The 13,874-nt window shown below is 43.7% G+C and overlaps 1 protein-coding gene across 4 annotated transcripts in view; it reads right to left on the reverse strand.

Annotated features, from left to right (window-relative positions):
* The window catches only part of Pid1 (phosphotyrosine interaction domain containing 1), a 261,901-nt gene that overhangs the window by 232,739 nt on the left and 15,288 nt on the right, over positions 1–13,874 (reverse strand). The window contains exons 1-2 of one of the 4 annotated variants that reach the window (XM_076549425.1): positions 3,770–4,048; positions 472–570 (exon numbers count right to left, since the gene is read on the reverse strand). The exons of 1 other annotated variant lie outside the window; for it this stretch is intronic. Coding sequence is in view for 2 of the 3 variants with exons in the window: in XM_016002693.3 (XP_015858179.1) it covers positions 3,770–3,799 (30 nt within the window). In the remaining variant the exon portion in view is untranslated. Of the gene's footprint in view, positions 1–471; positions 571–3,769; positions 4,097–13,874 lie in introns of those variants that run through there. 2 more of the 4 variants (XM_016002693.3, XM_042259713.2) reach the window with 2 other exon arrangements.

Here is a 13,874-nt window from a genome sequence, read left to right on the forward strand (position 1 = left end):
GGTAAGTAGAAAAGGTCAACCTCTTTATCAGCCAGAAGTTTAACAGGAAACCAAAAGTAAGGCCAGGCAAGGATGGCTTTCTGTGTAGCCCTGGTTTTCTTTCTACACTTCCTCGTTTTGTCCAAGGCACAGGCACTGGCTAAATGAGAGTGAAGAGACTAAGAGGGGTTCCAGTCTTGAGAAAACAAAACCCAGATGTAGGGATAAAAATGGAAAAGGGGTGATCTCCCAGAAATGACTCAACTGGAACCTTTACGGAGTATCTTATGAGAAAGTGCTTTATACACAGTCATAGAATTTGCTAGAACTTATCTGCTAGGCATTGTTAAGATGGAGTTCCACTCCATCTTCACAATGTCCCCACCCCTAAGGATGTGTTGGCCTCCTTTGTTTTGACAGTCTTTGAATCACGATCCTTCTTCTCCTCTGGGAGCTTATGTGTCAATTATAACACATAACTAACACCCTTACCTGGTTAGGTTTGGTCTTTCTAAAGACCAATGGAAGCAATCATCAAATCCATTGGAAAACCCAGGCAGATTTTGGAGTATCAAAGCTGAAGTAATATCTCTATTTGAAAGAAAAAAAAAGACTTAGCCTTTTCTTCTGAAAGCCCCCTTCACTTGTCTGAAAAGATCCTGCCTCAAACAGCCTCTTTAAAAATCTGTAACTCTTGTGAGTCTCTACAGGAAAAAAAAAGTCAACTTTGCATAGGAGAACATGAAAAAGGAGGAGTTCATATTTACATTTTTAAAAAATTGGGATGATGATTTAAGTCTTCATGTCCCTTTTGATCCTATTATATGTTCAATGGCAGAAGCACCCAGGAAAGAACTTGAGTGCAACACAGCAGTTTAACATTCAAGGGAGCAGATGAAGTGGCCACAGTTCTTGTGACTGAATGAGAAATTACCCAGCTCAGCCCTGCCCAGGGCAACAGGTCCATTCGTCTGGACTGGATTTGGGTCAAAGAACTAAATTTCAAATCAGAAAAGAGAAGCAGCATTTTTGTTGTTGTTAGCAAGTAGATAATGATGACAATAATAATTCAGTCTGATGGAAGATTCTCCAAGCTCCTGATCCCTCACTGTATTCACTGAAAAGACGGGTCAGTCAGAGGGTGAATGTCTGGGCTCGGGAAAGTTGGGCCACATTCCCAGATCCTCTGAGCTTTCCAATGGGAACTGATAAAAATCAATTAAGAAAGGACACTGTTCTTTGCTCTTGGACCTCTTCTGTGTCTAGGTGTTTATACAACTGATGGATGGCCTGGTCCTATTGGGAAGTTCATGGAATGCTTCCTTGAAGTATTTCCTGTGCTCTGGATCCTCTCAAAATGTTTGTATTGAAAATAAGTGAGGGAAAAAAATAAGTGAGTATGTAAGACTGAAGATATCTGAAAGCAGACAGCAGGGCTTAAGATCTGCTGAAAAGCATGCTCGCGGGCAATTTCCCCACCCAATACCATCCCCACTGCCATATCCATGCCTTTTGTATCTAGGCATGGAAACATCAGAACCAGAAACCACTATGTCTGTATGATTGTATCTTGAGGACTAAAAGAGGCTGAAAATCATCTGAGACAGCAGAGACATGATAGAGGTAACCACTTGACAGAGAGACCCAGGCAAGCAGCATAAGTAACTTATTACAAGCAGCTGTCTCACCAACTCAGCCTCCAGAACTCCCTCTCAAAGATGCAAAAACCACAAACCTATAAACTATGTCTTTAAGAAGAATCTAGGAGCAATTTGGGAAGAAGCCATGAGCATGAAGAACATGCTCCCCATTTGGCTAACTTTTACAGATCTTCAGATCTGAGATAAGATTTTTAAATTTGGAGCCATGTAGTGGTACTGGCTGTAGGTAAATGCCTCCAACAGTGACTGGCTGTTGTACAGTGTTTACTACAGTTTCCAGAAACCTAAAATCCAGGCTCTTTCAGCATGGCACCTTAAATAAAAGCAGATTCATAGCATACCCAAACTACAAAATGCTCACACCAAAATACATGTGTATGTTTCCCATAAGTACAAGGAAACATGTCAATCAAGGAGAAATATCCACAGAGAGATTAAAGGCAGACCACTTGCAAGCTAAGGGTCATTTGCTACAGAGCTGAGAGGAATGAAATAGGCCAGTAAGAATAACTTCAAAAAATAAAAATGGTTCAGAGGCACAGAGTGCCAGGCAATACACAGCACCTTGAGGGCCTGTGACCACATCTCTGAAAAGATTTCCAAGACCTATTCTCAGTATTTGGATGGCAACCACCACCTCCACTCACCCATTCTGATTCTCTGGAATTGAATTCAGGCCTAGAACCAGAGGAAGAATTCGAATGCATCACTGACATCTGATACCACTTATGAAATATACTTAGATTACCTTGTGACAGTTGCCCCAAGGGCACTCTGATGTTCTCTTAATAAACTAGAGAGGGGGTCAGGAGACTGGGCACCACCTCTTCATCTCCAAAGTTAGCCAAAGGTTTTGATTTAATCTGTTTGAGACCTGAAAGAATTGGCCTGGAATCTAGGGTTCTATAAATGAGAACATGCTCCCTCCAAGTTGAAGTCCTGAGGAACATTGGAAAAGGGTTTTTTTGTGGGGTGAGGGTAATCTGGTTCTGCGAAATGCAATGCCCCCTACAGGCTAAGGCTGGGTATAATATACGGGCTGGGAGGCGGAGTTGGCTTTGCTGAGCATCTGACAGTCTGTGTTTGGAGCTTAAGATGTTGTTTAAGAAACGTCCCAAGTCAGCTAGTATCCTGGCCTCTCCAACATAAGTCTCCTGGCGATACTCAACCTCCAACCATGCTGTACTTTTACTGCTTAAACACTTCTTCAAAGTTTACTACGCAACAGTGTGGCCCTGAGTCTGCCAAAAGTCTAGCTGTAGGATTTAGAGACTAGCTGCTGCTGTTCCCCTGGAGAGCATCTGTGAGCAAATGGCAGTCATCAAACCTTCCAGCCAGGGCCATCCCAAGGACCAAAGTGTCACTGGATGAGTCAGAGCTGGGAAAACTCCCTTCTTCCCTGTATTATCTCTCCTCTTCCAGCTCCCTAGCTTCAGAACTTGAATCAAAGACCCTGTGACATTTCAGGGGACAGCAATGAAAAACTTTTGGTGGGATGACCTGGGACATCATCATTCCTGGTAGAAATTAACTTTTGTCTTTCAAATATCTATAGGAGATTAGATTCAGGGGACATGAAGGAGGAGAGTGCCAATCAATAAGGGGAAAAGAAAATACGTCTCATACCACAACCAAGCCAAACCAAGCTTGACATTTCCAAACTATATTGGCAAATTCATGCTTTCACAAATGATTTGTTCTGTCTTTTCCTAGAGGAGAGAGAGAGAGAGAGAGAGAGAGAGAGAGAGAGAGAGAGAGAGAGAGAGAGAGAGAGATTCAAATATCCTAACCTCAGAGCAGTAAATTGTGTCAGTGGGATGCAATCTTAAATGCTGTTCAGAAAGTCTAACGCTATTTATTATCACCATGCACATCAACACCTCCAAGCCAAAAGTTGTAAGGCTGGAGGCAGCCCCTTGATCAGTTTCACCATCCCTTGACCCTGGATGGGTGCAGGGCTCTGGTTGATCCCACAGCATCCAGTTCCGGTAGATGCATCTTACAGGATTGGGGGGTCGGGGAGAGGTAGGGGTTTAAATCTCTGGAAATGGGCCAAAGCATCACTGTGGATATGTCAGCCCAGCACCTCCTCCTCCAGGCTGGCCCCAAGCCTCTCGGGTGCCCCTTACCTGCAGGCGCTCAGTAGCCGGCTGCCACATCTTCCAGCCTTAGGGTTTGGGCAGCGGAGAAGCAGGCGAGACTCTGTGGATCGTGCTGGGAAGGAGAAGGGGCCGCGATCCCGCTGTCACATCTGGGATCAGCGTCTGAGGGCTGAGCGTCCTGGCGCCGGCCGTAGCCGGTGGGCGCAGGGGCTGCGAACGGGACGAGGTGGCGCTCCGCTGCCTGCAACTTGTGGGCTCAGCTCCCGCCGCCAGTCGGTGCGCAGCTCAGACGATTGCGCAGCTCCGCCCGGGGCCCAGCGCCGTGGCCGCTCCCTCCTCCCCCCGCCACCACCCGGACCTGCGCGCTCTGAGCATGCCCGGGCAGGCGTCTGCAGGGGGGACCCGGCGCCCTGGGCTGTGGGGTCTGCACCCTGCAGACCCCCGGCAGCGGGCAAACACAGAGGCAAGAAGCTGGTCAAGACCCCACGTTAGGATCTGGGAAAAGGCACAAAGTGGCTGGGGAAAAGGGGCATGGTGGCAAGAGAGTGATGCCCCACCGGGTTCCATTCAGTAGGAGTCTCGAAATCACTTGGGACACCACGTGGCATGATGCTGGGATACACTTCCGTCCCTTGTTAACTAAGCGCCTGTTATGCTCCACCTGCTTCTCTAAGTTCTTGAGATATGGTGGTGCTCAGAAAACAAAGCGTACCCTTCTCCTGAGCTTACATTACGTGAGGGAGATGGTGGTGATGGAGGAAAGACCCACTGGAAGTGTTGGGAAGAAAAGTAAAAGGGTTGGTGTATGGAAAAAAGCAGAGGAGAGTGTCCTCAATAGGGCCTTTGGAAATGCCTGTAGAAAGACTTGAAGACAAGAGGCAGTAGTGTGATTGTGGGACTCTGCTGGATAAAGGACCTGGGAGCCTTAAGAGAGAAGTCACATTCTAGCTCACCAACAAGCATCCCCAGATCTGCCAGGTGCCAAAGGACCTCTCAGTACCCACGCAGCCACCACACTGGCCTCCCAGGCTGGAGGTCCCCAGTCCAGCCCTTCTCTTCAGAAAGCACTCATACAGTTCCTGCTCTCCCCATCCTCTGGGCACCTCTGCAAGATGAGTGTGACTACCCCCAGAGCATCAGTGGAACTAATGAGGCATGTGAAGTTTGGGTCACCTATCCAGGTCACAAGACCAAAGAGGGGCTTGAACAATGCACTCAGATGGCATGGAGGTGGGAGTTCCTGGCCATTGATACACCTTGGGATGCAAACCCATCTGAGATAGGGGTTCTGGGGAGGTTGACAGAGTTAGAATGGGTACCTGGGCCTGCAGCGCTGAGGAACAATGTGGGAACAAGATGTGTGCAGTAGAGTTTCCAAAGCAGAACAAATAGAGAGAGGAGAAGGGAGAACATGGCTCCAAACTACTGCAAGGGAAAGTCCAGAGGTCAGCAGGGCTAGTATGAAAGCATTATAAGACCTCACACAGCCTAATTACCCTTGTGAAGTCAACATCAGTTCCTGCACAGGGAAGAACTGGTCTTGTCCCTCATCCTGCATGGGGGAAGTACTTTCCACAGAAGTATTCCAGAGTCTACTCCTCAGTTCTATAGATGCCCCATTTCCCAAGGTGCACAGGGCCATGTGAAGAACTCCTCAGACCCAAGGCTCCAGACTTTTGGATTATGAAGTTACTATATGATATACATCCCAGGTAAATCTAGGACCTCAGGTGTTCCACTGAGCCAATGGCAAAGCCACAGTGTTGCCACAAGCTGATCTTTATCTCACCAGACATCCACATGGCTCTCCTGCTAACTTGGACCTTCCTGTCACTTCCAGAGTTCCATATCCTTGCTCTGAACCTGTCTTAAAAAAAAATAAATAAATAAATAAATAAATAAATAAAAAAACCCGCTCACCCTGTGTAGGTAGGTGCCTAAGCCCTGTGTGTAAATGTACCTTCCAGCTTTGCTGATATGGTTGGTCTCTGTCATTTTCAGATGAGAATTTTTTCCCTTTTCTAGTAACTAGTTCCCTGGCATACTCATAACACCTAGAAAATTCCTGATAAAATACATCCTTCTGATCTCCTACTTCTCCTTAATCACGTTGCCAAATTGAAAGAGATTCACTTCATTTAATAAAATCTAGCAATTCCAAACATACACATGAAACCCCTCAGGCAGCTAAAATAGGAATCTCCAGTTGCCAGGGATGTCTTCAGATGAGCTTTGAAACCATCCTTGGTTGCAGAAACTTCCATAGGGGAAAATGATTTTGTTTTAAATAGCAGCAGGATGAGATAACAGCCTAAATTCAAATCGCATTAGAGCGTTAAATCCAGTCTTCTCACCTCCGAATGTAATTAATTGTTATGACTCAGAAATGCAGCCTCTAGTTGTGAGCATGGTGCTATTTAAAGAAAAAGAGGCATCGGCTTCAGCTCAGGGGAGAATGCTTTCAGTCACCACCAGTTCCTACTTTGTGAAACTGAGCATGTATTTATACCCAAATCACTTGTTCCAGCTTCTCCTAGGCAGTGAATCAGGAAACTAGGTGACTGGAGGGAAGAGGGTCAGGAATGGGACGGTAGGGTGGGACAAAAGGGCTGACTCCCACTCTTAGGTTTTCCAAGTGTTCCATTCAGGAGGAACCTGCAGAGGAGGGTGAATGAAACAGAGCCATCTACTGGCCAGAGTGGGGATGTGCCTATAGCCTCACAGCAAGATACTGGTACTTCTATCATCTACATGATTCTGCCCATCCTGATCATTCAAAAAGTGCTCTTTAAAGGGGCAAACAGGTTTGTTCTTGGCAAGGAACCATTCTTGAAGTATGCAAAAGGTGCTTGGTTTCTGTGAGTGAAAACATGAGATACAGAAATACGTGTCTAATTTCACGTATTTAATCGCTGCCAATGATCTAAGCAGGTCTAAACATGTTAATAAAAATATGCTCAAGGAAAATGACAAAGGGGGGGGAAAGACATGTGATCCACAAAATCATTACAAACACCTTCAGCAATTTTACTAAACCCAATTTGATCTAATTCAGAGTTCTAAGCCCTAATCTAAGCAACCTAGATGTTCATATCAGGATAATGATGATACAAATTTTGGTCCAACATTCCAAAAATGTGTTAAAATACCATGCTGCCACTAAGACGATGACTGTGAAGTGCGGGAGCTAAGAAGTATTTGGGATACAATTATGTTTTTAAAGTAAGCTAAATAAAATGCATAATTTTAATACATATATAAAATATATGTGAATCAGAATAAACATTGGAAATAAGCTAGGAAAAGGGGAAGATGTAAAGGGAATCCTGGCCTTCTAACTACTCATCCCTAGTAAGTCATTTACCTTGCAGAAACTCAGATGGATAGTCTGCAAAAGAGTGATAATATCCCCAATACTTAGGATTATAATATACAACATGCCCTGCCATGGTAGGTATACAGAAAACATCAGTTTGTGTCCCTATTATATTTCTTTCCCTTTTTGTTACTGGAATAATAAGATTCTCATGAAGTAGCCCATGCTTCCTGAGGTTAAGTCATTCCCACTTGAAATATTTGTAAGATTTCATTATTCCATTTAGTTTCTCAAATAAAAATGACAGCCCCTATGAAAGCTAACTTACAGATTTAATTTAAATAGATGGCCAGGGGAATTTATTATGGTTGCATATTTAGCAAGAGGGAGCATAAGAAAGTCTTTCTTGGGGCTTTATTGACCTTATTTCCAAGCTACTAAAACAGTTGTAGATATGAATTTAAAAAAAATCAGAAAATTCGGGGGCTAGAGAGACGTTTCAGAAGTTAAGAGCATTTGCTGCTCTCCCAGAAGAGCTGTGTTTAGTTCCCATGATCTACATCTGATAGCTCACAACTACCTGTAAACTTCAGCTCCAGGGAACTTGACTCTTTCTTTTGGCCTCCTTAGGTACTTGCATATAGATGGCACATACTCACACAGATGCACACATATACACACACCTAAAAATAAATCTTAAAGAAATTAATAAGATGTATTAAACCATTAAGAACTTCCTGTAGTGACAGAGCCACTGGCTTTTGTGCCCACATTAATGGCAGGTGTTGATTGGAATATTAAGATGGTCCGTTCTTCCTTTAAAAGGAAACATTCATTGTTCATCTTTTCAAACTTGGTAAAAACTAAAGACTAGTTTATGTGTATGCTGAAACACAACTACTTGTGACTCCCTTGTTTTCGGGTCAGTTTTAATCATACAACAGGTAATTTCTAAAGATGGTCACAGGTCTCTCTACACAGAGAGCCATGCCCCTGTGCATTGCAACTTGCCTATTTCTCCCATCAAGAGGTTTTGTGTGTGTGTGTGTGTGTGTGTGTGTGTGTGTGTGTGTGTGTGTGTGTGTTGTGTATGTGATATGTGTGCATGTGAGTGGAGGCATGTGTGTGCCACACATACATGTAAAAGAGTCAGAGGGAAACCTTAAGTGTTGGTGGTCTTCATTTTTCACTATTTTTGAGATATGGTCTATCCTGTTTGCTGCTGTGGAAACCACACTAGCTGCCCCCCAGAAGTTCTGGGGACTTTTCTGTCTCAACCCCTCCTCCAACTCCTTATAGGTGTAGACTGGGTTTACAGACCCATGAGCTACTGTGTTCAACTTTTCATGAGTTTGGAGGATCCACACTCAGATCATCATGCTTTCTCTCTTCACGAGGTAGGATCTACACACTCTCCTTTATTCTGAGCTGCACATGTGATTTAGTTGGCCAGCTTAAACGCTGTATGCATGGAATGTCCAAACATAGGGCCCCAAAGACCTGGCAGCTCTGCTCTCACCTTCTTGGAACCCGCAACTGTATTGTAAGCCAAGACAAGCCGTTTAATGATAGGAACCACAGAGAAGTCAGGCCAAAAAGGAATATTCGGGGATAAGTTCAACTTAGAATACACAGCTCCAGCTATTAGAAGAGAACAGCTCAAGAGTAATCTCAGGCATGGCAGCATAAGAACTGCTGAGCTGAGACCATGCCAAGTCATGGCACAGAGTTCAGAGACTCTCAATCCACTGGTGTTCGGGTGGTGTGTCAGGTGGTGAAAGACAGCTAATGGGGAAAGCATCACCAACAACAGACTTTCCAATCAATCTTCACACCCATCTCAATACTTCCTAGAAACCAACGGAAATAAAAGAATTGTCAACAATTGAAGTCCACCAGAAAGACCCTCTTCCTTTCTTGGCTCAGTTCTGCTCTGCCCACCATCCTGCATCCACACTTCTATCCTAGTCTCTTATCTGGAGGGTCAGGCTTCCAGGTCCCACCAGTTTCTCTAGCAAATGACTCTTAAGAAAGATGGTAAGTGGGTTGAGTCTTGGCCAAAGAATGGTCAAGGAGAATTTTGTTTCTGGCATGATTTGCAGTCCATGTGGTATTATCTGCTCTTTTATCTATTGCCTTTCCCGCTGCTTGTGGTCAAGGCCCTGTCTGTGTCAGCTAGCCTTCCATCATGCAACAAAGATACCTGAGAACTTAAAGGAACAAAGACTTGGTTTAGCTCATGGTTTCCAAGCTTTCAGTCTGTGGTCCCTGGCTCTATCATTTTTGGCCAGGGGTAAGGCAAAACATCATGGTAATAGGAGCCTGTGTAGAAGAGTGTGAGGTCCAAGCTCTGATGCCAAAAAAATAAATAAAAAAAAAAAACCAGAGAGTTATGGGAGGCCAGAGAGGTGAAAGTAAAATCAGAAAGCCTTAGTTAATGCATACTTTATTCACTCAAGATGAAGGCTGCTGGAATTCTCTCTTTCCTCGTCAATTAATTGTATTGACCACTCTGTAATCCTACTATATATCTGAGTGTGTGTATATGGGGGAAAGGGGTTCTTTAAAATTTCTGTGGTTTGTGGTTTTTTTCTTCCATAAATTAGTTCCCACCACCACATGCCCAGGGGATCACTGCCTGGCATTATCGCATGCTGGGATCATTGGAGGAGGGTAGTATGAAATTCACCACTGTCCTTTGTTTTGGAGAGTCTTTTTTTTTAGTAAGTAATCCATCCTATACAAATAGCTAATTAACTCTGTGTGTTCCCCTGCCCATATGGCTGTTGGTGTAAATTGCATTTTCCCATTGCTTAAACAGTAATAATAAAATTTTAAAAATCTTAAAAAAAAAAAAAAAGATGAAGGCTGCTGGACAGGCAGTTGCCATCAAGCACCCAGGCAAATACTAGCACACATAGGCTACCCACAGTTGGGCACAGATGCATACAGACTGGCACATAGGCCACACAGGCCTATAAATAAACATATACAGACAGGCCTGCAAAGGTGAAGACACTTAGACCTCAAAGCCTGGTCTATTTAAAGTTACACAAAAATGGTGCTCTGCCAAAATAGTTATGTAACATTTCATTGCTGTTTATTTTGGGGTTCCTTGGACATCCTGTGTCAGCCATGTTTTAGGAGACTCATTATTGGATATTTTATCAGAGCCACATTTTCTAAACATAAACTGGCCCCTGCATTCTTCTGTTCCATACAATGCTGCAAGCCACAGGAAAACATAATAGAATTCAGCTACTATCACAAAAGCTACTACTTGGAAAAGTCAAGGACTTCTCCAAAGGTCAAGCCATGGCTTAAGAAGTCTTGGTGATATTATAGCTTTTGTATATATATTAGCTGGTTTCTACAGTGATTTTATTGTAATGTTATGCATGTTTCCAAGAACTCCTAACAGTATATTTATCTACAATACCTATCAAGCATCCAAGGCCAAATGAAACAACTATTTCCTAGGTCAGGAGGATAGCTTTATTTCTTGTGCAAATTTAGGGTGAGGCCTTCCTTCCTTACAGCCTTACTAATTCACCCCTAATTTCTTACCTAACCACTTCTAGGAATGTAGATTGAGCACATAAATTCCCTTCTTGACTAACCGATCATTAGCACTCATTTGGGTTGTAAAAGAAAGCCTGATGGCCACTGCCTGAGGAAAATTCTTATCTGCCTTTATGACCCCCGTAAGAATTGAAGTCTGGTGACCTTGCTCTGCCAGAGGATCACTATGGCTTAGGTTTATAACTGAACACCTCAGAGACTGGAGGGAACTGAGGTATAAAGAGAACAAAGAGAGGATATTGAGGATTTTGGCTGGAGAGGATTTTGACTAGAGAATTGGAGGTCAGGATGGAAGATGAGGAAGAGCCAGAGGGGAAAGTTCTAAATGGGTAAGAATGAGATGAGAAGGACCTAGATGAGGCAGAATTGAGATGAGAGAATTAAGATAGAACTTAGAGGGGACAACACATAAAGGTAGAAACAAATCAGGTAAGAAAGGAGCTAGGCTTGAGTACAGAACTGTAGCTGTGTAGATAGGATTCTATCACAGAGGAATAAAGTAGATGGACAAAGAGCTTGGTGTACTTAGATGCATTTCCCGAAAATAGTTCTTGCCATTCGTAGTCTCTCTTCTGAGCCCCTGGGAAGTATATTATTAAGGCTGGTCCTTTAACAATATACAAGACTACAAACAGGCAGCTCACCTCATGCAACCAGCAAGCAAAGCAAGAGACAGAAATGGACAGGAAATAAGATATACCCTTAAAGGCAAGCATGCAGCAACCTATTTCCTCTAATCAGACCCAAGCAACTACTGAGCCAATTCCTTATCAATGGATTCATCCACAAAGGAAGTTAGCCCCTTTGAATAATCTCATTGCTTCTCAATAGCACCACCATCTGGGGACCAAAGGGAGCCTTTGGGTTCATTTTATACCTAAACCTTAACACCATTTTACTAGGTAGATAAAGAGGACTTCTGCAGTTGGAGAAAGGCAAGTTAGGAGAGAACTGGAGAGCAATGCTTTGGTCTGCAGTAACCACACCTAAATCAGAAAGGGTCAGCTCTGGACACCCATGTTCCTCACAGACGACTTTTTCTCTCTCTACCATGTCCTGACCAACTGACCCTAAATACATTCCCACAGACACTTGAGGGATGACACATTTTAGACTTTTCCCTACCTCATCCATTCTCCATCTAAACTGATTCCACACAGCTTCTATTTTTTTCTCTTTCTTCTCACTTCCACCACCAAAGCCAAAAATTACTTATTCCAAAACCTGTAAGAAATGTGTAAGAAATATGACTTGTAGAAATGAGGCTGTCTAGAAAAAACATCTCCATAATAAGAAGGATCCTTCCTGACTCTTATCCTTTGCTGAGCTCAGAACCTCTGGACTCAGCCATTGTGAACTGGGGCTGGCAAACATGGCATGCCTGGCTAGATGGTTAGTCCCTGTTCTTCCCCCTGAGACTCAGGAGGATATTCCAATACAAAAAGTAGAAGATGAGACTAGGAATGTAGCTCAGTGGTCGAGCCCCTGCCTAGCACTTGCAAGGCCCTAGGTTCAATCCCCAGCTGTGAAAACAAACAAACAAACAAACAAACAAAACTTTTAGGAGATACTTCAGTGGTCAAAGAACAGGCCTGAGAACAAGAGTGAAGATGCCCAGTGCTTGTATGAAAGCCAAGTGAGCGTGGAGGCATCAGCTGCCTTCTCTGGAGGCAAAGGCAGGATTTCTGCAGCTGACTGTGAGAGATGCTGCCTCGATAAATGTATAATATGAAGAACCATCAAAAAAGACACCAGATGCCTTTGGTCTTCACGTGCATATGTCCATACAGAGAGAGAGAGAGAGAGAGAGAGAGAGAGAGAGAGAGAGAGAGAGAGAGAGAGAGAGAGCACAAACAGCACACATACATATATTTATACAAAAAAAAAGCCCCATTTTTTATCAGAAGGGCCTGGTTTGTGTAAAACTGGTAGCCTTGTGGATGACAGATAACATTCATCTTTAACACATTCTACATCTGGGTGTGGTGCTCAGGCACCAAAAAGAGAGGGAAAGTGGTGGCTATGTGGACTGTGGAATCAAGTGCCACTGCTGCATGTGTTGGAGAAAGACAGGAAAATGTTGCTGGTGACTAAGGTGAGGCACAAAAGACAGACAGCATGGAATGGAGATGCACACATGTAATCCTAGAACTTGACAAGCTGAGGCAGGAGGATCAAAAGTTTGAGGCCAGCCTGGGCTGCATAGGAAGTCCTAGGAAGAATAATAAGACCCTGCCTCAAAAACAAAAACAAGCAAACCAAACAAAACAGAGTGTAGAGACAGTCTCTCATCTGTGCAAACCCCGAGGGTCCACCCCAGACTTCACTATGAAGAGAGTGGGGTCCCAGGGGAGTATGAAGCCACCACTCTCAAATGGTGGGGGGAGTGACACCCTAGGAATTGGGGACACAATCGGATCTTGAGTTCTCAGAAGAGCCAACATTCTCTCAGCCCCCAGAAAACAAGTCTACCCCTTACAAGAAAACGACCTGAAACCCAGTGTGTTTTCCAGAGTGCTGTGTACAGCAGCAGTGCCCAGTCTTCACAGGCACACACCCACACAGACTCTCCAACTCCCCACTACTGGGAGAACTACAGCAGCAGTGCCCAGTCTTCACAGGCACACACCCACACAGACTCTCCAACTCCCCGCTACTGGGAGAACCAAAATTATGCTGAAAACAACTCACCTGAGTGGCCTGGAGAGCTAAGGACCAATCCAATATTTGACTCTGAAGAGAATGGCTCTCTGACCACATAAAAATGACTCAAAAGTCTGTAACAGAGGGTGCCTTCTAATCTAATGTTTGGTGATATTTAGAAATTGAACAACACACTCTTAAATAACCAGCAGATCAAAGACAAAAAAAAAATCACAAGGTAAAATTTAAACATTTTTTACATTAAAAATGAACACTAGCCTATCACCAATGTTGTATGCAACAATCATAGTAGGAATGTATGTGACATCCTCAGAAAAGATGTCTCAATTCCTTTCCCTAAGCCTCCCTCTTGAGAATCTAAGAAGAAGAAAAAAAAAAAAGGAGTGGGCTGCCTGGGACTCTTTCATGTTACCATTTAGAATATAAAATGTCACAACTATTTCAGAAAATAGCTTAGCAGTTTTCCATAACACTGAGCATATGCTTATCATATGACCCAGCAATCCCACTTCTAGGTATTTACTCAAGAAAAATATGAGAACATATGTCTACAAAAGCCACAAGTATTTA

Source organism: Peromyscus maniculatus, chromosome 13 (assembly GCF_049852395.1).
Source record: "Peromyscus maniculatus bairdii isolate BWxNUB_F1_BW_parent chromosome 13, HU_Pman_BW_mat_3.1, whole genome shotgun sequence".
Lineage (NCBI taxonomy): Eukaryota > Metazoa > Chordata > Mammalia > Rodentia > Cricetidae > Peromyscus > Peromyscus maniculatus.